Source organism: Dromiciops gliroides, chromosome 6 (assembly GCF_019393635.1).
Source record: "Dromiciops gliroides isolate mDroGli1 chromosome 6, mDroGli1.pri, whole genome shotgun sequence".
Lineage (NCBI taxonomy): Eukaryota > Metazoa > Chordata > Mammalia > Microbiotheria > Microbiotheriidae > Dromiciops > Dromiciops gliroides.
This window is the reverse complement of record NC_057866.1, coordinates 55,497,604-55,524,525: the sequence shown is the minus strand read 5'-3', so window position 1 is coordinate 55,524,525 and position 26,922 is coordinate 55,497,604. Positions and strand designations below refer to the sequence as shown.

General features: G+C 42.8%; 1 protein-coding gene across 4 annotated transcripts in view; it reads right to left on the bottom strand.

Moving 5' to 3' along the window:
* SBF2 (SET binding factor 2) overlaps positions 1-26,922 on the bottom strand; it is a 496,438-nt gene that overhangs the window by 75,051 nt on the left and 394,465 nt on the right. For all 4 annotated transcript variants that reach the window (XM_043970029.1, XM_043970030.1, XM_043970031.1 and 1 more), the window contains exons 18-26: positions 23,123-23,293; positions 19,527-19,789; positions 16,542-16,714; positions 15,746-15,819; positions 14,487-14,682; positions 11,446-11,573; positions 7,090-7,265; positions 5,822-5,967; positions 2,584-2,782 (exon numbers count right to left, since the gene is read on the bottom strand). In XM_043970029.1, coding sequence (XP_043825964.1) covers positions 2,584-2,782; positions 5,822-5,967; positions 7,090-7,265; positions 11,446-11,573; positions 14,487-14,682; positions 15,746-15,819; positions 16,542-16,714; positions 19,527-19,789; positions 23,123-23,293 — 1,526 coding nt within the window. The remainder of the gene's footprint in view (positions 1-2,583; positions 2,783-5,821; positions 5,968-7,089; positions 7,266-11,445; positions 11,574-14,486; positions 14,683-15,745; positions 15,820-16,541; positions 16,715-19,526; positions 19,790-23,122; positions 23,294-26,922) is intronic.

The window sequence follows — 26,922 nt, the reverse complement described above, 5'->3', positions numbered from 1 at the left end:
TGTAGGCAGGGCAGGGACTGGAGGACATGTTGAAAATGAAGAACAGGGTCTGAGGTTTTAAGGCACAGATAATGAATTCCAGAGGTCATGGACACTTGGGGGTGATAGCAACATCAAGATATGGCTCTCTCTGCTTTGTTTGAGGCCCCAAACCACCCTCCATAGGAGAGTAAATGTACTCTAATAAAAGCCTTATTAATTTATACATTACTATTCCATCTGATCCTTTTGTGTACACAAACTGATAGCTCTAAGAGCTAGAAAGTTTTTCCTAACGTCAAACCTAAATTTGCCTCTTGGCTGCTTCTATCCACTGCTCCTCATTTTGCCCTCTGGGGCCAAGGAAGAGCTCTGCATACCAGTTCTTCAGATACTTGAAAAATGTCCCTCAAGTCTTCCTTTCTTCAGGTTAAATATCTGGAGTTCTCTTCATCTAGTCTTTACATGATATGGACCCAAGGCTCCTTCTTGTCCTGTTCCCCCTCTTCCAGCTGTTGTGTACCTTATTAATGCTGTTCCTAAAATGTGGTTCCCTGAACTGAAGAGAACAATCTTATCTGACAAGTTTATAGTACAGTGAGATAGGCTTAGCCTAGTGTCTGGGCATGTAGTCAGACTAAATCCACTCTACTTATCCCTTATTGATTCTGTCTCTCTTCCTCCCTCTCTGTCCATTTCTCTCTCTCTCTCTTTCTTTCCCTCTCCCTTTCTGTCTCTCCTTCATCTCCATCAATTGCCACTCTCTTCTTTTTTTGGGGGTGGGGGGCATGAGGGTTAAGTGACTTGCCCAAGGTCACACAGCAAGTGTCAAGTGTCTGAGGCCAGATTTGAACTCAGGTCCTCCTGAATCCAGGGCCAGTGCTTTATCCACTAAGCCACCCAGCTGCTCCCCACCCCAATTGCCTCTCTAAATTCAAGATTTCATTAGCTTTTTTTGATGTACATTTGTAATGTCAATTCACTGAGCTTGCTATTCATTAAAAACTAATATTGGGGGCAGCTAGGTGGCGCAGTGGATAAAGCACCAGCCCTGGATTCAGGAGTTCCTGAGTTCAAATCCAGCCTCAGACACTTGACACTTTACTAGCTGTGTGACCCTGGGCAAGTCACTTAACCCCCATTGCCCTGCAAAACAAAAAAAAAAACAAAAAACAAACAAACAAAAAAAAAAAACTAATATTGTTTCTGTTTTGTAAGGTATGTCTTACTCATTTATAAAATTGATTTTTTTGGGAAAAAATGTAATACTTAAAGTTTATCTTTAGTAAATGTCATATTTTTAGATCTAGTCCACATTATAGCCTATTGAAAGCTCTGTTATCCAAAATGTCGTTAGTTATCCCACTCAGCTTTGTATTATCCAAACATTTGAGAAACACACCATTGATACCTATATCAATAAAAATGTCATTGATAAAAATGTTAAACTATATTGGGCCAAGGCCAGATGCTGGGGCCATTTCACCATAAACCTGTCTCCAATTTGACATGACATGCCATTAAAGACTACGCTTTCAGTCTGGAGATTTACTCAACTATTCCTGAACCCAACTACACATACTATTGTTTAGCCCCTATTTCTCCATCTTGTCTACAAGCATAGCATGACATGGGTCAGCTAGGTGGCGCAGTGGATAAAGCACCGGCCCTGGATTCAGGAGGACCTGAGTTCAAATATGGCCTCAGACACTTAACACTTACTAGCTGTGTGACCCTGGGCAAGTCACTTAACCCTCGTTGCCCTGAAAAAAAAAAGAAAAGAATAGCATGACAATTTTGTCACATGCTTTGTAGAAATTAAGGCAAACTATCACACTTATATCAAGACCTCAAAGAACACTAGCTAATTGTTTCCAAGTTACATCATTATTTTTGTGAAATTGAACTATTATGTAAAAAGAAATATATGAACAGAAGGGAATAACTCACATTAATTTAGGAGTGTGAATTCATGAAGAGTAAAGAAAAACATCTCTGGTGAGAAAGTTTTTGGAAAATAGCTCTATATGTTTGTATATATGTCTCTATATTTATACATACACATTTAATTTCAATAAAATGCACCTTTCACAAATGTTTTTAAAAGATCTAAAATGGCTTCATGGCCTGGGAGGGGAGGGGAAGAAAAAAAAAAGATCTAAAATGTAGAGGAACAATGCAGAAATCAATTATATACGAAATGTACTCTACACCATGCAGAAATGTCCCCCATATCCCGCCTGCCTGTGCTGTTCTTCCTCATCTAATGCAGTGTGTCTTGGGTTCTTCTGCGGACCTTGCCCTGACCTTGAGACCACACAGGTCTCCCTCTATTCCTCCCAAACTAAAATCCTGGAAAGAAACAAATTGTGAAGGAGATGTTTGGCCAAAAGCAAAATGAGGGAGAAACAAGACCATTTGCCCTGATGTGAAAATGATGCTGCAAGAAAAGCCTCCTAGAAGGAAGGACAGGACCCAGCTCCTGCAGATCGCTAATAAGCTTTTCTCATGGTGCCTTTCTGAGTGAACATCTGTCCCTGTGTGCACACAAACACAATGAGAAGGCTGAGGGAAGGGGAAACGAAAAGGCACAACCACACTCACCTGCGGCAGAGAGAATACATCCGGTTGGAAGCAGTAATCCTAAAATACTCAGTTTTGGAGCGGGAAGAGTTGCCACTTATGGTCCCCAGACCTAAACGCTGATAGTCTCGGAAACAGGCTCGTTCCACTAACTGTTCCATTGTTGACTTTTCAGAAGCCTTCAAGGTTGTACTTGTGGGTAGTTCATTGTCATCTGAAACTTTGATAATAAAAATACATTTCTTAGAAAGGAGAAAGCCCCCCCACCAAATAGAGCCTAAAATCTTCTGGGAGGCACTTTCATTTATTATAGAGGGGCTTAATTCAAATGGGAGTTAAAGATTGTGAGATCATCATAAAAAAATGTCCAGGTCGAATTTTTTTCTTATTGATGTAACTGTTTATAGAAAACCATCATATTCAGACATATCTACAAAAAGCATTTTCTTTCAGGAATGATGGGGGATATTTGGGAAAATAACTAATTTTATTACCATTTTACCCATATTCTCAGTGCCATTAAACCTATTCTTTGTATTTAAAGGTAGTTGCAATTTGGCTTCATATCTAAGCTCTCCGATTTTAGTTAGGCTGGTTTATGAAGGCCAGAGGCTGAGGTTAAGAGGCAAAAAAATCCAAATAATATGTCAGAGTCTCACACTAGTGACCTTCGACTCCAGTAAAATCACTGTACAAACTCAGTCCTGACATTCTATGGATATGAAATTGATTTCACTCCTATTCAAGGATATAAACTTTGGTCCTTTGATTCCAAACCCAGTGCTCACAAACCACTTTCTGTTTCTAAGGGAAACCTTGAGCCAAAGAGTGTGATTACATGACTAGTGCCCAAGAATGAACTTGGTTCATGTAAACCTGGAGCTGAGGTTCTGGGCCAGGGGTTACACATCCAAGTTATTATTATTGCTGTTTACCCATTTTGCTATTAATTTTATTTCAGAATCTTCCCAGGAAGAGACTAGCAGGATATTTATAAAGGAAGCTGCATCTACTTTCATTTGGGAGTACAGAATATTCTATGCCTGTACGCTTTCTGTGGTAGGATAATCCTTTTTTTTTTTTTCAGGTGCTGTCAAGGACTGTATTCCTTGAAAGCAAGTAGCTCCTGAACCAGATGATTTAAAGAGAGTATAGCTAAGTATAGATTCAAACTATCAGAGCTGGAAGGGCCCTTAGAACCCATCTTATCCTTCATTTAAGAGCTGGTAAGATGGAGGCTCAGACAGGGGAAGGCAGTTGCTCAGGGTCACACAGCAAGTTAGCCTACATGGGTCCGGAACCCTAATTTCCTGATGCTTAGGGCTCTAATATGTTTTAAATTACGGTAAGGTTCTAAATAATTCTAGTCATTTCACTCAATATATAAAAAACAAAAAAGACTGTGTATAATTATTTATTGTTTATATCTATCTACTACCATCTCAGTCCATGGAAACCTTGGAGATTAGGTGGGGTTTTTCCTCCTGTGTTTTGCTTGAATTAATAATGAAACTGGAGAGTCTTAGTCTCCTCATCTGTCCAATAAAGTCACTAAAGATGGTTTCTACCTTCTCCACCCTTCAATCCTGGTCTACTTTTGCCAGCTGAATGCTCGTCACCTGCCTATCTGGAAGGGCTCCCTCCACTGGTGGGGTCCAGAAGCAATATCTATCTCTGTGCTTTCACTGATTCTGGAAGCAGGAGGAGGCAGAGGAAGAAGGTACCAGCTGGATTTTTGGTTATAGCTCCTTGCCCGTTTCCCTTGCCTACTGTTTCCAGATAGACTTTGTCTAAAAGACGTCACCGCTTTCTATCCTGCTCTTCTAAGATTTCTTTCATCTGATATCTGCATGTGTTGGTGAAATGGCCCATCTGTTCTTCTAACAATAATACTTCAAGGATCTATGATGTCCCCGGTGTGTGCACACCCCACACTGACACAGATTAGGGGATGTTCATTAGAATGCATGATAAGTTCCTATGGCCAATAAAAAACAGATGTCTTAATGGGCCGTCTTCTAGTGAGGAACCTCTATACTTGACTAAACTGGTCTTTGGCCAATAGGAAAAAGATCCAATACTAGGTCGATATTCTGGCTGTGTAGTACCTTGAAGGCTAGTGAATCGACAAGCATTAATTAAGTGCCTACTATGTGTCTTTACTGTGCTAAACACTGGGGATTCAAAGAAAGGCAAAAACAATCCCTGCAATCGAGAAGCTCACAATCGAATGGGGGAGACAACGTTCAAACAACTATGTACAAATAAGAGATTTTCAGTGGGAAGATATAGATCATCTCAGAGAGAAGGCACTAGCTGGCATTGAGAAGTACCAGGAAAGACTTCTTGCCAAAGGGGAGATTTTAGCTGAAGCTTCAAGGAAGCCAGGAGACAAGAAGGGACAAGGAACAGCAGGGAGGCCAACGTCGCTGGATCACAGAGTGCATGAAAGAGGTGGAAGCGTAAGAAGGCTGTAAAGTCAGAGCAGCCCTGAAAAACCAGAAGGAAAACCTTCTCTTTGATCCTCGAGGTGATAGGGAGCCACTGAGGACAGACCCGTTGTGGGATGAGTGGAGAATGGACTGAAGTTGGGAGAAACTTCAAGCAGGGAGACTGGCCAGACCTCGGCTTGTGCCGGCAGCGCCTACAAGAACCTTGAGGCCCCATCTGCCCTGTCTGCCATGGTGTGCAGGCTGGGTCAGACATCTCTCTTTTTAGTGAACTCGGGAGAGTGGCCCTCCTTCATCCCCGGGGGGCCTGGTCCTTGAAGCATGCTCTAACCCAGCAAGACGGGCACACTGCAGCACATGATCTGCCCCTTTGGCGCCCGCCCCAACATTACACCAGAAAACCACCTGATTTCCTCTGGGTTCTCACCACTGTAGGCTGCTAATGCTGACTGTGAACCCTGAAGCTTGATGTGGGGAGACACAGAAAGGCAGCTCTGGAAATGTGAGACACTGAGTTCAATCTGATCAATAGAGAATCGTCAAAGTCTAATTCTGGGATTCTGGTCAATAACCAACATTTTCTCTAGGAAATCTGGGTCTCGAGAAGCCAGAGAGTGAGTCTTGGCATCACTAACAATTGTCTGCTATCTTGAGCAAATAATTTAATCTCATTGCACCTCGTTTTTCTTAGATCTCAATGGAATGACTAAACTAGGTGACCTGTAGGGCCTTTTCCAGAGTCTAGACTCCATGATCCTCCTAGACAGAATAAAAGTAGAATTTAATTATGAAACAGAATTTGTGTATACCAGAGATGTCATCATCTTCATTCCAACCAGGACGGTTTACCCGCTCTTCCATAATTGTTCCTGTTCTCCTCTTCAATAAATACTGACGGCCAATGGTCATTTTCCCTGCTCGTTTGGCCCCTTTCACTATTGTTTTTGAAAAAGTGCTACAGATCACAAATCAAACAAAATGCTCATTAAAATTTAAAAAATATTTGAATTCTAATCGTCACAAACATTTCACAGACTTATCCCCTCCTTTATCCCATTACCAGGAGCCTGACCCAGGCCTCATCACTTGTGAGGCCTTCTTCATTGGTTGCTTTGATCTAGCTTCATAGCCTTTAAACCATTGTGCACATGGTAGCTAGATTAGGTCTTATCCATGCATCACTTTCATCATATAAGGTTTATTCTTCATCTAGAACATATAATCACCCTCTTATTGCTTACTTCATCAAGTTGAAACTTCCCCACCTTGCTTCCAGGACTCTCCACAATCAAGCCCTGTTCTTTTTCCCCTCCTTTCCCACTGCTTTCCAGCAGAACTGCGTAAGATCTCAGCATCCTGGAGAATAAAGTGACACTAGGGCCTGTCTGGCAGAATGATGGGAACACAGGCCTGGGAATCAGGAGTTGTGGGTTCTAGCCCCGTGTCAGCCACTGATGAGCTAGCTGTGTATCTTTGGTCCTTTCTAATGAGCCTCAGTTTCCTCATCCATAAAAATGAGGGCACTGAACTAGATGAACTCAGGTTCCTTTTAGCACAGATATTCTGTAATGTTATGCTTATAATCACCGAAAATACTTGTACTTCTTCCCATGATGTCTGATATTCATGGTCTCTAACAGGTAGAACCCCAAAATGGCTGAGTCTTTTCAGGTGGCTAGCTGTATATTATCAATGGCTTGTCTTAATGGCCACTACAAACATCTTATACCGCTAAGTTACAAAGTCCAGTATACTTTTTTTTGGCGGGGCAATGGGGGTTAAGTGACTTGCCCAGGGTCATACAGCCAGTAAGTGTTAAGTGTCTGAGGCTGGATCTGAACTCAGGTCCTCCTGACTCCAGGGCCAGTGCTCTATCCACTGCTCCACTTAGCTGCCCCTGACCAATATACTTTTGATGACTCTGATCATTTAACTATTTAGAATCAGAAATCCGGCAGTCACAATTTATTATGATCTTACCTAATTTAAAAATCAAAGTGACTTAAGGCCCAGCAATAATGCCACAGTCAAGCCTAGCAGAGTAGAGAGGTATGCACTCACTCCCCTTCCTTCTTACCGGAAAGAAGTATTCTTCTCTTTCTGCTTGGGTAAGATGACTGGTGGGGCAGTCTGGCCAGCAGCAAAGGCAAAGGTGCTGAAAATGGACGGGGGATAGCGGGCCTTCATCAGTTGCTTCTTAAAGATCTCTATCGCCTCAGGACTCACTTCTTCATCAAAGGCCACTTGGATCAACTGCAGACCAGAGAGATCAAACACATTAGATGCGGTTACCAAGCATTCCAGACATGCCTGCCAGCTGAAGGGTCAGGGAGAAGGCTTGGTCTTATCCTTTTGTCATCACTTAAATAACTCATCTCCCGAATGCCATGTCTATATTGAGGAAAACGAAGGGTGTGAGGAGAGAGAGGCAGACTTGGGAGACAGGACTGCAGTCTCACATCCAACACTGTGCTCCCAGATGCAGGCTGCTTAACCTTTCAAGCCTTTAAAGGTTTCTTTCATATGTAAAGTGGGAATACTACTAGTTAGTATCTACTGTGGGGGGCTGTTCTGAGGATTCAACAAGATATCTTGTGTAAAGCATTTTGCAAATCTTACAAAATGATATGCAATTAGTTATTGTTATTATTAGTTTATTGGGTGAGGTCATTAACACACCATTGTCAGTTTATAATTCAATTATATTCACATTTACTGAGTGCCTGCTGTGCTAGGTAAGGGCGTTTATAAACTAGTAATACTAAGTGACATGTACATAGCACATAAAGGTTTGCAGCATGTTTTATAGACATTTGATCGAAGATAGATGCCTTGGCCATTATTATCTCTATTTTACAGATCAGGAAACTCATGGTTAAGTGCCTTGTCCAGTCCTTCTCGACTCCAGGCCAGTGTTCTGTCTACTATGCCACCCAGCAGCCAGGCGAGGCTTGAGGAAATGGATGTCATGCTATGCCACTAGTGTGCTCTTATCCACTGACTATTTCCACCTGGGCACATGGCCCAACAGGTCTCCTCACATGGGCCAGAGAGCTCCTGGCCAAAGCTCGCAGTCACATGGATGGCCCATAAGATGTTCACTGTGGAACAGCTGACAGTCTGACTAGCAGAAGAAGCGAAATGGTAGTTGTCCCTGGCAGCATGAAAATATCTTTGTGACCAGTGCACTTCAGAGTCCTGAGACATCCAAAAGTGTATGGGGAGAGCAGATTCTCAGCCCTCGGGAAATGGGAAAACCAAGTCTTACTGAACAGTGACTTCACCTGCCCCTTCTTCAGAGGGGTCTGCCTTGGGGACCACGGGTCCTTGGCCAGAGTGATGGGAACATGAAAGCATGCTATGATGTGCCTAAAGCATGTTCTCTAGACAGGGAGTCAGGAGACCTGGGTGACAGTTTGGCCTTGTCACTAACTAGCTGGGACAGGTCGGCATCCCTCTTGGAATCTCAGCATAGCATAGCACTGAGAGCTGGATTTTAGAGATCACCTCAGTCCAGGAGCTTCCAGCTTTTTTTTTTTTTGAACATCATGATTGCTTTTAAACTTTTTTTTTGTGGGGCAATGAGGGTTAAGTGACTGACTTGCCCTGGGTCATACAGCTAGTAAGTGTCAAGTGTATGAGGTTGGATTTGAACTCAGGTCCTCCTGAATCCAGGACCAGTGATTTGTCCACTGTGCCACCTAGCTGCTCCCCCTTATTGCTTTTAAGGGTGAAAAATTCTTTAGCATTTACATGGCCCAGTAAATGGTTAGTAAAAGACATGACAGAAAGTTCCTATGGATCCAATAACACTTTTAAATGAATCTAGATCCTGTTAATTGCAGTCCTGTCTCCCAATTCACCATGAATTCCAACTTGAGGGCACCACCTTGGCTTGGAGGTGATCTTGGCTTCTTAAAAGCCATGCCATGGGAGCACCAGCTCTGAAGGGGCCAAAAAGGCTACAGAGCTTTACAACATAGTCCCAATCAAGGCCTAAACCTATTTCTAAGGACCAACGTAAGTCAGAACCAAGGGTCTCCTAGACCCTAAGTCTACGATTAAGATCTAAGTAAGACACCACCAGAAGGGTGCTATTGGATGATTAATTCCTTGGTCAAGGTAACCCATGAAAAAAAGGAAAAATGCAAAATGGTTTTCAGTCCTGCATGGATCCATTCTGGTTCTACCAAGACAACAAGAGCGATGGTATATGGGGAAGAGAGGGTGAAGAATAATGGTCTTTAGACTGTCTCCATGAACATTAATTTAGCTCTCAGTGCTCTGAACGTGAGAACCTCGCTCAGTGACCAGTGAGTAGACATATTCATGGAAGAAATAAACCATATCATTCTTGACATTCTTCCTATAAATAAAACCAGAAGACAAAAGGAAATTGAAGCTAAATTAATGGATGACTCACAGATTCCTCTTGGAAAAGCTTTTGGAATATCACTTTGTCAGCTATGTAACATGTACTGGAGATGGAAGACTAGAAGTAGCGACACCAATTAGGAAAGAATTGTAGGAGGTAAGAGGTGATAGTGGCCTCAGATAGGCTATGGGAGTGGTAAAAAGATGAAGGATGCAAGAAATGTTCTGGAGTTAGAATTGCGAGTCTTGTATTGTGGTTGGATATATGGAATGAGAGGGTATGAAAAAACCAGAGTCATGGGAAGGACGGTAAAGTCATTGACAGAAGCAGGGAAGTTAGGGAGAAGTTTGAGTTTAAAGGAAAAACCTTGAGTCCCATTTTTGACATGCTGAATTAGAGACACTGATGGACAGAGCAAGTAGAGATGCGAAGCCGGTATCTAGCTAGTGATGTTGGACTAGAGTTTAGGAGCGATGGGAGCTGAAGAAGAGGTGACAAGCGATGCCACGGGGAAGTGAAGAGGTCACCAAGAGAGAGTGTGGGAATGAGAGCCCAGGAGAAAAGCCTAGGACACAACCAGGAGGATGGGACTTGGATGATGATCCATCAGAGAAGACCAAGAAAGAGCAGTCAGACACTCAGGATGAGAACTGGGAAAGCCCAAGGCAGAAGCATCAGCTACAGTGTCACGTGCCATCGAGTGTCCATGAAGAGTGAGGACCGAGTCAAGGCCTCTGGGAGTAGATTGTTCCTAAGGTCTCATTTCCACTTTAACTTCCTCTGACTAATACTAATCAAACTCTATTATCCTGAGGATTCTGAGATCACAGACACTTAAAAGCTACCCCAAAGGAAATAGCAGGGGAAATGGGTTCTTTTGCAGCACACTCTTTGTTTGTTAACAGGGTCCTCTTCTGAGCAAACCAAAGCTTGTCTCCACAGTTCCCTGCATAGTTTCCCTAATTGAAACCACAGCCTTTTACTACGAGCAAGATGATTATCCCCATATGGAGCGTGGCCATGGGGCAGTGGAGTTTGTTGCAGTGTCTCCAAGGTTACCTTCCATTAGGCTTGGCTCTCAATATGCCTGGACTATTCCTGAAGCTTTTGATTACTCTCTTACCCTCCGCACCATCAACAATTTGATTCTCCATCTTCTCTTGGACTCCTGAAATAGCCTCTTACCTGGTGTCCTTGCCCCAGTCTCCCACCTCTCCAATATTACTTTTATATAGCTTCTGGAGTAATATTCTCAGACCTTCGATGGTTCCCCATTGCCCAAAGGATTCAAGGCTTGTTACCATCTGGATCTGATCCACAGCCGCATCTCACACTTTTCCTCATAAGCTCTGTATTCAAATCAGAATAGATTCCTCATCGTTCTCCAACCGCACCCCATCATCTCCTGACTCCATACATTGCTGCAGACTGGTTGACTGCCTGGGATGTACTCTCAACTATCTCTGCCTATTGAAACTTCTATTTTCCTTCTAGGTCTCTGAGGAAGCCAGGAAGATCAGAGTGGGAATCTAGCCTCAGATGCTTATTAGCTATGTGACCCTGGGAAAGCCCCTTAAGCTCTCTACCTCTCATCTGTAAAATGGGAATAAAAACACCTCCCTCCCAAGGTTGTTATAAGGATAAAATAAAATAATATTCATAAAGCACTTTGCTAATCTTAACGCTCCATGTAAATACCAGCTTATGATTTAGCTCCAGCTCAGGAGTGATTTCCCTGAGCAGGCCCTCTCCAAACCGGACTAGAACGACCCGTGTTTTCTCCATCCTCCAGTTTCTTAGACCACTATGGGTCTCTCTTTTGCCCCAGTCCTCCTCTACCCACACATCATACTTATTTGTGTCTGTGTCATCTCTGCCTGATTTGACTAGATGCCACATTAGGGGAGCAGGAGGGGAAGGATTGGGTCATTTTCTAACCTCTGTATCCCGCAGTGTTGGACATGGAAGGTCCTTATCAGATGTCTACTGAATTGAAGCTGGCCCAGTCTGACGGGCAGATCACTTTTAAAGCCCACTGCGTCATCCCCTCCCTGGTACCTGGAAGGAGGCCGATGTGATCTGCATCCCCTCCTGCATGTTCTGCTGCAGCTGGTTGGGGATGGTGATCTTCTTCTCCTTGGTGATGGATGCGATGGGAAAGCTTCGCACAACTGTCTGCTCGCCAACTAAGACAGAACACAGACTCTGGGTTACTTCACCAGGGACAAGATGGGCTTTCTGATACTTCCCAGGAGAATGAGAGATGGAGACGGCTGGGGCAAAACCTCAACAAGAGAATCTCTTACTCAGTGACAATGGCCTAAAGGAAGAGCAAATGCTTCTCATCTGCTATTTGAAGACTGGCTCTCCCATCTTACCTTGGGAGTGTCACAACATTCTCCTCCAATCCCAACCCAGTTAATGCCGGGCTGAGAGAAGAGAACCTTGGAGGCAATCACGGACCGAACACAGCCCTATGGAATGGAGAGAGTTAGGAGACCTCACTTGGTCACTTCCTGGGTGACTCTGGAGGAATCTCTACCCTTCTCTGGGCTTCAACTTCTTCATCTGTTGGTCAGTCAGGAAGTCAATAAACAATTAAGTACCTACTATGTACTAGGAACTGTGCTAAAATGAGGATAATATTATTTGTACTACACATCTCATAGGGGTGTGGTAGGGTCAAATTAGTGCTTTGCCAAATAATTAAATAAGGCCTCAGAAGTTTAATGTTTGTGTATAATAGGGGAGAGTTCATGGATGGATTGTAGGGGGACTGAACTAAGATGGGAAAAAAATTTGATCTCTTTTTTAAAAAACTAACTTCTAACTTAAATTTAGCATTTCCTTCACTTAAAACATTATTCTGAAAAGGGGCCCATAGGCTTCATCAGACTGCTCATGGGGGCCATGCCACAAAAAAGGTCAAGACCTCCTGGAGCAAAGCAAAGAGGGGCTTGTGTTTTAAGAGCTTAATCACATAGGACAAAGAATTCAATAATAAAAATATCTGGGGCAGCTGGGTGGTGCAGTGGATAAAACACCAGCCCTGGATTCAGGAGGACCTGAGTTCAAATCTGGATTCAGACACTTGACACTTACTAGCTGTGTGACCTGGGGCAAGTCACTTAACCCTCATTGCCCTGCAAAAACAAACAAACAACCCCCCCCCCCAAAAAAAAATATCTGCTGGGGTAGGAATGGAAAGCTTAGTTTCAGACCAAGTCAGGATGAGGGGTAGGCAGGTGTAGGGCAAATATGTAGGGGATATGATGAGGGACACTTTCTAATCTGAATTTTCATAAATAGAGATGCTATTGATGCCCAATAATCCTGTCCTCTGAGGTACAGAGGTATTTATTTCATGAAAAATCCTGTGTGTTACACCAAAGTAACTCCCCATGCCCTGAGAGAGTCCAAGACAGGGAGGTCCCACTGCCAAGCCTCACAAAGGGCATATGTGCTCCTCTGCCGAGATCTGGTTTCAGGTCTTGGGTTTCTAGGAGTTTAAATCGTAAAGTTAAATGAGGTCAAGGGATGTACTAAATGTAGGGCACCAGAGAGGACAGAGGTGGGAGGGGACAATCTCTCCATTAGGAGGCTCACAGATGAATATGGGGCGGGGGGGTGGGGCAAGGATCCTTTCTAGCTTACATTTGTAAGTGGGGCACAGCAGTAGTAGAGCACTTTAACACAGATCATCTCATTTGAGACTCACAAATGTGTAGGAGTGAGGTCCTGCAAAATGTGGAAGGGCAGACATTTAGCTGGATTCACTGGGCTAGACACAGGTTCCTAATAACTTGCCTTTTATGCCATCAAGAAACACTAGACCAAAATAGAAGTCAATGCCAATCGCCTGACTGCTGTGGTGAGGCAGATCAGGGGCCAAGGATTCAAAACAATGCGCTTTATTTGGTATCTCTGATTGCCTATTGGACGTCTCAAACTGGATGTCTTAAAAAACAAGGACAAAACGGCACTCTTTACCTTCTCCCCCAAACCCTCTCTTCTTCACCTCCACATTACTGCTGAAGGTTTCCCCATCCTCTCAGTCACCCAGGCTCGAAAGCTAGACTTCATCCTTGAATCCTCACTTTCTCCCCCCACCCCCAGCCTTTTACAATCAGTTATGGAGGCCTGTGGATTTTACCTTCATTGTGCCATGTCTCTTGTGGCACTGCAGCCAGGAAGGGCCCTCACCCATTTTTCACTCCTCTGTCACGGTGAAGACCTCTCTGTGCTACTTCCCTTCTCAAGCGGCTCCCCGTCACCTCCAGGCCCCCTCACCCCCGTGTCCTCCATGATCCAGTGACACTGGACCCCTGCTGTTCCTCATGCTCCATCTGCTGACTCAGGGCCTTCGCCCTGGCTGCCCCTCAGGCCGGCCGTGCCCTCCCTCTTCCTCACTGCTTCCTGGCTCCTCTGACCTCTTTCAAGTCCCCCTAAAATCCCACTTTCTACAAGAATTCTTTCCTCACCCCCTTAATGTTGGTGCTTTCCTTCTGCTTATGACCTCCAACTGATCTATAGAACAACTGCATCATAGAAACATCATCGCTTTTACGCTCTCTCCCACTGGACTACGATCTCCTTGCCACCAGGGAGGGTCTGTTGCCTTTCTTGTATCCCCAGCACTTAGCACAGTGCCTGGCACATAGTAGGTGCTTAATAAATGCTTACTGACTGACTTGACATGGGTTATCTCCTTTGATCTGCGCAATAACCCTGTGAGGGAGGTGCTGTTATTATTCCCATTTGACAGATCAGAAGACCGAGGCTAAGAGAGGTTGTGATGTGTTCTGGGTTATGCAGCAGCAAATGTCTGAGGCACAGTTTTTACTGAGGTTTTCTTAACTCCAAATCTAGTGCTCTCTCTACTGTAGCACAGTCTTTCAAAGGTCAGTGAAAGCGGTTTAACAAGCACCTTGGTCGGTGCTTCAGGAGCCACCAGTGTGGTTCATTTGGGCTTGGTGATGTTCCATCTGTCTGCCCCTGTGTCCTCCAGACCTCTCTGGCCTTGGGCCTTGCCCACTGCACTGCTGCTGAGCCCTCCTGGAAGGGCTGCCTCAGCACGTTCTGGATCTCGTGAGCCATACCTAGCTGATCGTGAGGGGTCCCTTTAAACAGAATTCTGTAGGTGGTAAGGAACAGCGCTCCTTCTGCGGGGAGGATGTGGGGCCCTCCCAGAAGTCCTCCTGTAGCCTCCTCTCGTCCATCGGGATCCAGAAGCACACGGAGGCCTTCACAAACTATTTTTTCTCCTGGAAGCAGGGCAGGTCTTAGAATCTTAGGCTAATGAGAAAAAAAATAGTATTACCAACCAGACTCTGGGTGTCTGAATACTCAAGAAACAAAACAAGTTTTAGAATTGCTGTTCTTGTTGTTCAGTCATTTCAGTGGTGTCTGACTCTTTGTGAGCCCATCTGGAATTTTCTTGGCAAAGATACTGGAGTGGTTTGCCTTTTTCTTCTTCAGCTCATTTTACAGGTGAAGAATTGAGGCAAACAGGTTGAAGTGACTTTCCTAGGGTCACATAGCTAGTTACTAAGTGTCTTAGGCTGGATTTAAACTCACGAAGATAGATAGGTCTTCCTGACTCCAGGCTCAACACTCTATCCACTACACCACTTGCTAAGAGACCTCAAATGATAAGGCAGTTGGTTTAGAATCAAGGAACAGAAAAAGGGTATCAAAATAAGGAACTGGACTGGCCAGGTTGGGGGAAGGTGTCAGGGAGTCAGGCTTGAAGATCCCCAGTACACACTACAGTGTTATGAAGAAGGCACTGAAATAGGTAAGTACACAAGGCTCTATTTTAATGTTTGATTTTGGCCCAAGATGTAAGATGGTACATCTGTTACTCAGGATCAGGGACACTAGGAATGGGTAGAGTGTGGGTAACAGTTCTGAGTGGTCATCTAGACCTCAGTGAACTTAATTTGGCCAATGCACTGACCCAACTGTAAGAAGCTGGGCATGTATGACCACTGTCCTTAAATTCTGGTAGAAACGAAGGGCTCAAGACTTTCAAAATGACCATTTGCTTTGTGGATGTCCAGATCATGTCAGGTGGAGAAGAATGTCTCAGTTTGCCTAGGCCAGCTCCTGAAATAAGATTCCTTGCCTTGATTATAAACAGTCTAGTTTAAGTTTTTGGTTTGGGCTAGTGGTTGGGTCAGTTCTCCTAAGCTAGCATGGCATGTGAGCCAAAGAACTAAAGCAAGTCACTCCCAGGAATGGAGCTGAATGACCCCCTCCTGGGCTCAATCATCTCCTGCTGCTCTTTGAAAAGAAAAATGATGCAAAATACAAACGAATCTTTCAAATGGAGAGAGCACACCTTTTGCAACATTACCTTCTGTATCGGGGGGAGCCTTCTACTTTCTCGATGGACAGCCTCCAGGGTTTCGATGTGCATTGCTACAATTCCTACAAGGATTCAGAGTATTTAGGGTAAAATGGCACAAAAGAAGTAGAAATGCACAAAAGAGTTCTGAAATCCTGTATTTAAAAGGGAAACAGACAGTACAGATTAGAATCTACCACTTTCTTCAAAGCTTAGTCCAAAAGCCCTGTCTTAGATGGGGTCTCTCCTGATATGTTCCCCTGTTTGGATCTCCTTTCCTCTCCTTTGCTCTACCCCATCCCAAGTCACCTAGTATTGACTAGGTATATATTTTGTACCAATTTATCCACACTTCTTGTTCACCACAACAGAACCGAGGCTCCTTGAGGGGCAAGAACTGTGGTTTTTTTCTGTCTTTGTACCACAGTTCCTAGCACAGTCCTTGGCACAGAACGAGGCAAAAATCAATATCTCATTGGTGGATCATTTGGAGATTGATCAAAGCAGCTAAGAATTGTGACCCTGGAGTCACAGGACTGAGGCTGGCTCCTAGCTTGGCTGCTCACCTACCTACCTGTGTGACCTTAGGCAAGTCAGTCAATCTTTAGGGCTGCATGACATCTGTCATGGTCCTCGTCAAGAACGAAGGACAAACAACCAACCAGATTCCTCACCTACAAATCATGGGGTCAGCTCAGAGTGGCCTGCGGCCCCTTCTATTTCTAGATATATGACTCCTAAGTCTTGGGTTGAACCAAAGCAGCTACAAAAAAACAAAGATTTGAAAGCTCTGCATTGCCGTTACCTGGTATCATGCAGTGAAGGCTCTTGATGTGATCCTGAGTAACTCCGCTCTCAGTGCAAACTTTATCAATAAACCGGGTTATAAAGCGCACAACCGAATTGGCAATGTCACTGTTCTCCGAGTCCTCAAAGCCACTCTCTGTGTCATAGCTCTCAGCAACACTTCCTGCAATACTGAGGAAGCCAGAGACAGAAATGGTTGTTAACACTTCATCAATATAGAGGAGCCACTCTATTGGTTTATTTACCCAGCTGAGTAACCCAGATAGATTTGATGGGGCCACTTGTCAAATATTAACATCTGTTTCCTAAGAGTAGGGTTCTTTCTTCTCATCTGCCCTATGTAACATCTGCTGCATTGCTGGTGCCTAACATTAACAAAATCATGTACAATTTAAAAGCTCTCTTCACATCTGTAGGCACATGGCTTCTTCATAGCTGCAATTCTCTTTATTTTTTTACATGCCTACATATAGCTGGCATCTGTTTAATTAATATCTGTGTACCTATCTAGTAGAAAAGGATGGGAGCAATGAATAGGGATGCTTACAAGGATCAAGACCCAGCTCCACTTGTATGGACACTGAACTATTGAGTCTTCTATGTTTTGGAGACTTATAGTTTTCCTCATTTATTTTAAAATACTGTTTCTCTATAATTACTAGCAGAAAAATCCACCAAAAAAAATCTAAGGAATATTTATCTATAGATCTCAGTACTGACAGTAGGGGTTCTTTTATTATTTTGTGTCCTAGACCCTCCTGGCAGTCTACTAAAATCTATGGATCCTCTTACAAATAAGGTTTTTTAAATAATTCAAAGAAATGCTAAATTTCAGTTAGAGGTTAATGAAGATAAAGATATAATTTTCCCCCCATCCAAGTTCAAGGACTCCCTGAAATCTATCCATGGATCTAAGATTAAGAACCCTTGATCTACAGGAAAGGGATGAAATTGGGGAATTCTTTCCCCTTCTTCTGGAAAACTGCCTATGGATACCAAGAGCCAAGGAAGGGTAGGTGGCAATGAGATCAAACGAAGAAGGTAGGCTGGAAAAGCATCCTGGGAAGTGGGAGTTGGAGCTCCTTTCCATCTGATCAACTGCCTGCTGTGGCTATCACTACAGGAAACAATTAGAGAATAACTAAATGCTCAAGACTGTGGTACTAATGTAGAGGGTAATTTGTACTTGGAAAAGGAAGAGATCACCTGCGCTGAAAATAGTGGAGAAACCTTTGAATGACTGGGTAGAATATGGACAGATAGAGGCCAAAGGGAAAGCCCATGAGAGAACACACCACAAACAAAGCACTAAATTTGTAGGGACAAAGAGAACATTAGCATAACAGGGTAGTAGGAAATAAGGAAAGATATTTAGGGTGGGACCTCATTATGTAGGGCCTTGAACATACAGCAGAATTCAGATTTGATGAGATAGGTAATATAGAGTCACTTGAAGCATTAGAAGAAGCATTCTGATTGTTCTACATAGAACTGAACACGGGGCAGCAAGGTGGCACAGTGGATAAAGCACTGGCCCTGGATTCAGGAGGACCCAAGTTCAAATTCAGCCTCAAAAAATCCTTGACACCTAGTAGCTGTGCGACCCTAGGTAAGTCACACAAAAAACCAAAAACAAAATAAAAAACCCTCAGCAAAACACAAAAAAACTGAATAGAGGGGAAAAGACTTGAATTAAGGATATCAGTGAGGAAATGATCCATTACAGTAATACAGCAATACAAGACTGGTAGTAACTGGAATGAGGAAGGTGGCAACAATTTGGGAAACCTTTTGAATGAAAAAATTACAAGGATGTAATGATCACCTATCCCGGAGAGGACAGAGAAGAGAAGAGGATGATCCCAAGGTTTCCAGCCCAAAACGATAGCAGAATGATTATGGTTGCCAATAGTACAGGAAAGGATTTTAGAAAAGTAAAAGCTAGAGATGTGCTTTGTGTAATCAGAATAAGATGAATGTTAGAAAGAAAGAATATGGGGAGACATCCACATGAGAGAGGAGAAAAACAAGCTAGACAAAAAAGTTGGCAGAGGCAAAATTGAAAAGGCAGGAGAAGCACAAGGACAAAGAGTGTCACAGACTCCAAAGGAGGAGAGAGTGCCTCCTCATTTCTTACCTGGCTGCACTACTTTGGGACTTTTCTGATTTCTCCATCATGCCCCAGGAGGCTCATTATTGGGATAACCTTATCAGCCTGCATGATTTCACTGGCCTTCGTACTCCACCTTGTCACTCTCCTCTACCTCGAAGATTGGACAGTGGGACCATGAATTCCAAACTTCCATTTAAGGAGAGCCCAGCTCGGACATCTCATTTCTCACCTCGCCATTCTATTTTGGGACTTCTCTGACTGACTTCTCTATCATGTTCCCATGTTGAGTACATTTCTACCTCCTTACCCCCTTGTCAGCTTTATTTTCTGTGCTGTCTGCCCCTTGAGGGCAGACTATTGTTCTTTTTTCATATTTGTATCTTCAGCACTTAGCACAGCTCCAGGCACACATCAAGCACTTAATGAATGTTTATTGGCTATTGATTCAAGACAGAGAATACAGAGAGGTATCAAATGTTGCACAGAGGTCAAAGAAGGAGACCTGAAATAAAGCCATTGCATTTGATGAGAAGGAGGCCACTGGTGATCTTGGGAGGGAGCAAATTCACCACAGGGACAAGTGGAAGGAAGACAGATCGGTGGGAAGGATGGATTAGAAGCAGACACAACAGAGATATATATCATGATATTTGGCAGGGAAATGAGACACTGGACTGTTATTTATAAGGAGTAATAGGATCAAGTAAAGCTTTTTAAGCTCGGCAAATGAGGATTATGAAGTGACACCAAGAGGTCAAGACCTGACATTTTGTAGGAAGACTGTCTCCAATTTCAGACATTTTCTTTAATAAAATGATATTGACCTAAGATCATAAAATAGAGCCTACATCCCCTCTCTTGTTCCCATACCTGTTTGTGACGATGCTGTTGCTCCCACTCTCCCAGTCTCCAGTGGCTGATGTACGCAGAAGTTTGTTTTTACTTGTGTCCAGGGGTACCAGCAGGTTGACCATGAGGTTTGCAAAGTGGATTGCCTGACTGAACACTGTGCTTTCCTCCTTCTGCACCAGCTCTTGCTGCATCTCCTTGCTCAGTGTGGGCCACAACCTCAGCTGCTCTGCGGCCAGGTCCATTGCAGTCTTCTCCTGGTCTGTGCTTTTGGGAATTTTCTCCTAAGAAATAAAGTAATCAGATTCAAGAGAAAATATTAATCATTTTACATTGTCCAGAGGGTGTGACAGAGGTCGTTAAAAAATGAAGAATAGGGCAGCTAGGTGACACAGTGGTAAAGCACCGGCCCTGGATTCAGGAGGACCTGAGTTCAAATCTGGCCTCAGACACTTGACACTTACTAGCTATGTGACCCTGGGCAAGTCACTTAACCCTCACTGCCCCACCTCCCCCCCCCCCCAAAATGAAGAATATGCTTCAATAGTTTAAGAACTGGATAACTATAACCTGTTGTGTAAAAAATAAATCAAAATAGAGAGTTAATCATCTTCTTAATTCCCAGTACTTTAGTGAAACCAGGTCAATTAATAGACTGGATGGTTCCCACCTTACTTACCTAGTCTGTAAAGGGTATCACTTCCAATATATTAATTATCATAAATAATTGGTCTATTGCTACTTGAAACAACATTAAAGTGCTGACATATTTTGTGTTATTATGGATGGAAGGGATGGAAAATATGTTTTCCTGGAAGTGAGGGTAGCATAGTTGAACATAATGCTAAAGTGATTTTTTAAAAAGAGGAGTGCCCCACATAATTGAACATGTAGGTCTTATTAGAATTAAATGATATGGAATGTATTTTTTGTGCAGTGGTATATGGGTAAGTGTTGATTTGGGTTTAGGCATTTCATTCATTCATTCATTTATTTATTTATTTATTTATTTATTTTTGGCGGGCAGTGAGGGTTAAGTGACTTGCCTAGGGTCACACAGTTAGTAAGAGTCAAATGTTTGAGGCCAGATTTGAACTCAGGTACTCCTGAATTCAGGGCCAGTGCTTTAGCCATTTTAAACAAATAGGGAGGACACAAAGACAAACTTTAATGTCTGATCCATAAATGACTTTGAAAAAAGTTCAATTTAAATGTTACTACAAGCTTAGAAAGACTGCTGATGGCACACAATAGTCTAATTTGACTTCAAAAGCAATGACACAGGGCAGCTAGGTAGCACCAGCCCTGGAGTCAGGAGTACCTGAGTTCAAATCTGGCCTTAGACACTTAACACTTACTAGCTGTGTGACCCTGGGCAAGTCACTTAACCCCAATTGCCTCACTAAAAAAAAAAAAACCAAAGCAATGACACAGACACATATTCAGTGGTCTATGGAGAACGCTGTATACCTACTGAAAGTCAATTCTTAACCAAATCATACCTTTCGAAACAAATGAAGCAAAACATGCTTCACTTATCACACAATAATCATTTGTTATGAGACATGAGAGAGATGATTATAATAATTAAGCTTTTGTGAGCTGGTTGAATGAGAAGGCACATAATTACAATGTTCAAATACGGCCACTACTATGATAATGTTGGTTCGGTTAAGATTCCACATCTATGTGGCCAAATTGGGAATTTCCAGTGACTAAACTTGTAAAGGCTTACTGTCACAATCATGCGTCTAGTGGACTCTGATGATGGAAGAATAACTGCAATACACATTATTTTATAAAAAAGCAGTATTTAAGCCCCATAACTGTAATATTTGCCCAAGTTGTTCCATCCAGCAATCTGCAATATAGAAGTGCAATAAGTCTTTTAATTAAATGCAGTGCCAATTAGCTGCCTCTTTAAAATGATCTCCTATAGTCATACAAATAGGACTGCATTAAAATGTCAGTTAAAGAATGCAAGTTAAATAAACTGTATCACCATAAACTTACCCTGGTCACCTAGAGTATTATGATTATATGCTTGGCTGTGGCACTTAGCACGGTGCCTGGCATAGAGTGAATACTTAATAAATATTTGTTGACTTGGTAAAAAAAAGAAAAGGCATAATCTCTGACTTCATAAGCCTATCGGGAAATTCTCTGAGCTACAGTGGTGGTGGCAAGAAATCTGCAACATAGGATTTAATTATAACGTCTCCAGCTTTGTGTCAGGCACTATGGTAGGTACTGGGGACACAAAGACAGTCAAGGAAAACCCCCCGCCTTTCAAGAAGCTCATATTTTATGGAGCAGGGGACAGAACATCTACATGAATAATTGTCGTACAGGGTATTATGTGATAGGTGCATAACAAAGGTACAAATATAGTACAATTGTAGTACAGATGAGGGAAACAGAACTTATGGCTGGGGAATTAAAGTTTTATAAAGGAAATGATATCTGAGCTGGGGCAAGAATGATGAGTTGGATTTTAACGGATGGTAACTGGGGTGGGGATGGGAGGAAGGATTCCAGGCAGTGAAATGAGGAATAAGGAAGCCATGAAAGAAAGAAAGAAGACAATATGTTTGGGAGATGATGGGCGGTCCAATATGTTCTGCCAGGGAAGATATCAATTCATAGAATTTTAAATGATTTCCATTTAAATTGCTGGCTGAGCTACAGACTTGAAGAGATTCTTTCAAAAAGTATACAGTGCCATAGAAAACTCCTGAGAGGCGCCCCATGGACAGAAAGGACTTTTTGGGTAACTTATTCACAGAGCACAGCTGGGGAAGAGCTGGTTCCCCAAACCTGACTGTGGCGGCTCTGAGTCCCATCCCCCTTTCCTCCCTGTTTCTGTTAAATGAGCTTTACAGGGATGAGTTTTTGCATGGCTGTAATCCATGCCTTCTCTTGTCCCTAAACATTATTTCAGGCAGACAGACCTTCTGAGGAATGGACGGAGCCCATGTAATTGAGTCCTGGGCTCCCAAGGGTTTTTCCCTCTTCCAACACCTTGGTTTGTTCCGATGTTTCCCCTTCCAGTTTTTCATGATTATAAATAGCACTTCTAGAAACCATCTTTGTACAAATTACTTTTTTCCACTTGGGATTTATATCCTTGGGATAGCTGTTCCAAAGTGGAATTTCCAAGTCAAAGGGCACACAGTTTTGTAGCTCTTGCTACATGCTGCCAGACCGAGCTCCCCAAAGGTAGGACCATTTCACAGTGCCACTAGCATTATGCCAGCAGGCCGGCAGTGCCTTGGCAAGAGTCTGCTGGTGATTTTAAGAGGGTGTTTATAAAAAGTGAACTTCACAGAAGTATAAACATAAAGGGAGAGACTTCCAGGATGCCCCTTACCTCTGTTTTCCAATACCTTTTTCCCAAAAGGCACAATGGGTTCTTCTCATTTGTTAAAATTCAGTGCTTATAGACTACTCAAAGATGCTAAGACAAATAAATATCATATCGAAAATTAACCTAATAAACAACAAGCCAAAGACCCAAAGCAACTGAGTTTTTTTGGAAATTATAACCACACTTTTCAAAATTCTCTTCTACTTGCAGGATGAATTCTAGTTCCCAAAGACGTTTCCTGTTTTCTTACCTTTTGTTTCAAGTGTGTTGAATGATTGTCTTCCTTGGCTGAGAGGTACAGGGAGCGAACTTGATTTTGTACATTATTGTAAAATGTTGTCTCCCAAAACTGTTGATTAGTCCATATGGGGTGGTCCTGTACACAGGTATAAGCAAACTGACTAACTCCAGGGGCGAGTTTCTGTGAGAACACACAAAAAACAGCCATCAGTGGAGAAATGAGACAATTGAGGTCACCCAAAGAATGTTTCACAACAGTACACAGTACTATTTTTGCATATAACCAGCCCAACTATTCAATTCAATCCACATTAATTGCCTGAAGTGTAGAAAGCACTATGCTAGGCATCAGATTACCTGAGCTAAAGACAGAACTAAACTAGCAGAAAATGAAAAAATTGCTCATTACAAGTTTTAAAGTGGTGTGTGTTGTGTGTGTGTGTGTGTGTGTGTGTGTGTGTGTGTGTGTTCTAGGAGAGGTTATCTGAGTGTGCTATTTGGATTTGGTGGGATTTTTTGATCCAGTTCTGCAATTTCACTGGTTTAGAAAATGCTCGGTGAGGAGACTTCCTCTGGCCCCAGCGTTAAGAAGTTTGCCCAGGGTCACATAGTTGGTGCCAGAAGAGGGACCTAAATCCAAGTCTTCATGATTCTGAGGCTGCCTGTAGATCCACTATGCCATTCTATATGTCATTACTCTGTAAGAAAGTATTTAAAACAAAATGTTGATGTCACACCAAGTCAGAAAGCTGTCCAGTGTTCTCATCCTGTTCCCTCAGCTCATACCTTCTCTATGAAGAAGATTCTCAAATGCTTTGGTTTAAAGATACTTCCTAGAGCCTGGAGCCCAGATATGGGGAGGGAATCTCATCCTTCCCCCACTTCCCTTACTTTCCCTCTCTGGCCTCCCCATATCACCCCCTTGCTCCCTCCCTCTCCCTTTCCTCTCATGGATCCTGCTGCACTACAGTTACATGTTGAACTGTTTTTTCATCTCTTAGAATTTTCTTTCCTAAATTTGAAGTTAGATTTAAACTTCTGAGGCTGACTCTCTCTGACTTATTTATGAATGACCAGATCTTTCAAAGATGACCCTTGTGTTGCTGATTTACCTTATGATGGGCTGGAGCTTAAAAGCAATTTGAGGGGCAGCGAGATGGCGCAGTAGATAGAGCATTGGCCCTGGAGTCAAGAGGACCTGAGTTCAAATCTGGCCTCAGACACTTAACACTTACTAGCTGTGTGGCCCTGGGCAAGTCACTTAACCCCAATTGCCTCACCAAAACAAACAAACAAACAAAAAGCAATTTGAATGTTAAATTTGGCCAATTTCTCATGAAAAATGAGGGCAATGTAGTTGTAGGCAGATGTTTTATAAATTGAAAAAATGCAGAATGTTGTATGTCTTAAAAGGATAGCTTTGGAGGAGGCTAGGTGGTGCAGTGGATAAAGCACCGGCCCTGGATTCAGGAGTACCTGAGTTCAAATCCGGTTTCAGACACTTAACACTTACTAGCTGTGTGACCCTGGGCAAGTGACTTAACCCCAACTGCCTCACTAAAAAAAAAAAAAAAAAAAAAAAAAAAAAAGGACAGCTTTGTTTTAAGAGTCGAGCTTAAAAAGATAACCTCGGTTTATGTGAATTTACTTATTTAGTTGGGGAAGGGGAAGGAATAATGGTTCTGGAGTCAAAGTGTTTTGGCTCAGATCCCACCTTAGATAATTACTAATTGTTTGACCCTGTGTAAGTCATTAATTTCCCTGGGCAGTCAATAAATCAACAAATATTCATTAAGCACTTAATATGTGCCAGGCACTAGGGCTAATTCCTGGGAATTCCAAGAAAGGTGAAAACATGGTCCCTGCCCTCAATGAGCTTACTGTCTAATGAGGGGGAAAACGTGTTAATAATTAAAACAAACAAGACATTTGTAGGCTAAACTCTAAGTAATCTCAAAGGGAAGGCATCAGCATTAAGGGGAGTACAGGGCAAGAAAGGCTTCTTGCAGAAGGTAGGATTTTTGATGAGTTTTGAAGGCAGCAAGAGAAGCCAGCATGTGGAACTGAGGAGGGAGAACATTCCATGTGTGAGGGACAGCAAGCAAAAAGAGATGGAGTTGGAAGACGGGGTAGGGTGTGACTGACTAGAAGTCTAAATGTGTGGGGTATAAAATGTAAGTAGAGTGGACAGGTAGGAAGAGGTCAGGGTAGAATCTTACATTTGATCCTAGACTCCACTGCCAGATTGAGGCTGATTGCCACTTGGTCTTTCCAACAGACATGAAACCAAGTGCTCCTTTTTTGTGCTGTCTTTCTCAATTAGAAAGAAAGCAGGGCCTACTGAACTGGTCCATTTGTATCAAGAACATCCCTCCTATGAGTCTTCCACATTGGCGTAGAGGGCAGCTGAGGGCCCTGGAAACACTTTTCAAGTACAAAGAGGAACTAAATGAGGTGTGGCACAGGAAGTCCACTGATGCTCAGGAGAAGTCAGGTCTGATACTCAAGTGATAACTACTATTCATAATCAATAACAAGGATGGTGAAGACATTATTATTGACAAGAACAGACACTCTGAAATTTGCTAAGTGCTTAATATACTCGAGCTCATTTGAGTCTGGGGAAGATCCTTGGCCAACTTTGAGTCTTAGTTTTCTCATCCATAAATGAGGCTGTTGGAGTAGATTAAAGACCACTGGAGAGAGCTGGAAGGAGCTCTGGTTTTAGAGTCAGAGCACCCAGGTCCAACAATCAGCTTGACTCCTTTCTACCCATGGGATTGTGGTTGAGTCAACTCTTCTGTGAAATGTGGGAGTTTGGCTACAGGAGCTTGGAAGTACTTTCTAGTATTGCCTCGATGATTCCAGATACTTTTGAACTGGGATTCTGAGGCTGTACGAACATAAGCATAGTAGTACTAATAATGCTATTAAGAGAGATCCTCGAGGGCAGCTAGGTGGCGCAGTGGATAAAGCACCAGCCCTGGATTCAGGAGTACCTGAGTTCAAATCCAGTCTCAGACACTTGACACTTACTAGCTGTGTGACCCTGGGCAAGTCACTTAACCCCCACTGCCCCACCAAAAAAAAAAATTGTTCCTTTGGGACAGCTAGGTGGTGCAGTGGATAGAGCACCTGCCCTGGATTCAGGAGGACCTGAGTTCAAATCCAGCCTCAGACACTTGACACTTACAAGTCACTTAACCCCAATTGCTTCATTAAAAAAAAAAGAGAGAGAGAGAGAGATCCTCAGACAGCTCATTTCCCACCCAGCCTCACTCACTAATTCTGGGTTTCTTTGACTTCCCTACCATTCCTCCTCCCTTCTTACCATCCCTTACTTTTCAGTAGGTCGTCTTCCTCTAACATATTGTAAGCTCTTTGAGGACAGGAATTGTCTTTCTTTTTCTTATTTCTATCTCCAGTGCTTAGCACAGTGCTTGGTACTTTAGTAAGTGTTTAATAAATGTTTGCTATTTTTTAACTAATATAAATAACAGAAACTGACATTTATATAATAGTGCTTTAGAGTTTGCAAAATTCTTTACACGTATTATTCCATTTGAGCCTTACAACCACCTTGTAAGTTAGGTACATGTATTTATTATCCCTTTGTTACAGATGAAGAAACTGAGGCCCAGAAAGGCTGTAACTTTCCCACAGGCGGGATTTGAACAAAGTTCTTTGTTGACTCCAAGTCCAGCCCTTTTCTGCACTACATCATGCTGCTTCTGAAGAAAATGGTCACTATGATCATTTTTTTGTTTTGTTTTTATAAATTTTTTCTTTTTGAAATGAGGCGGTTGGGGT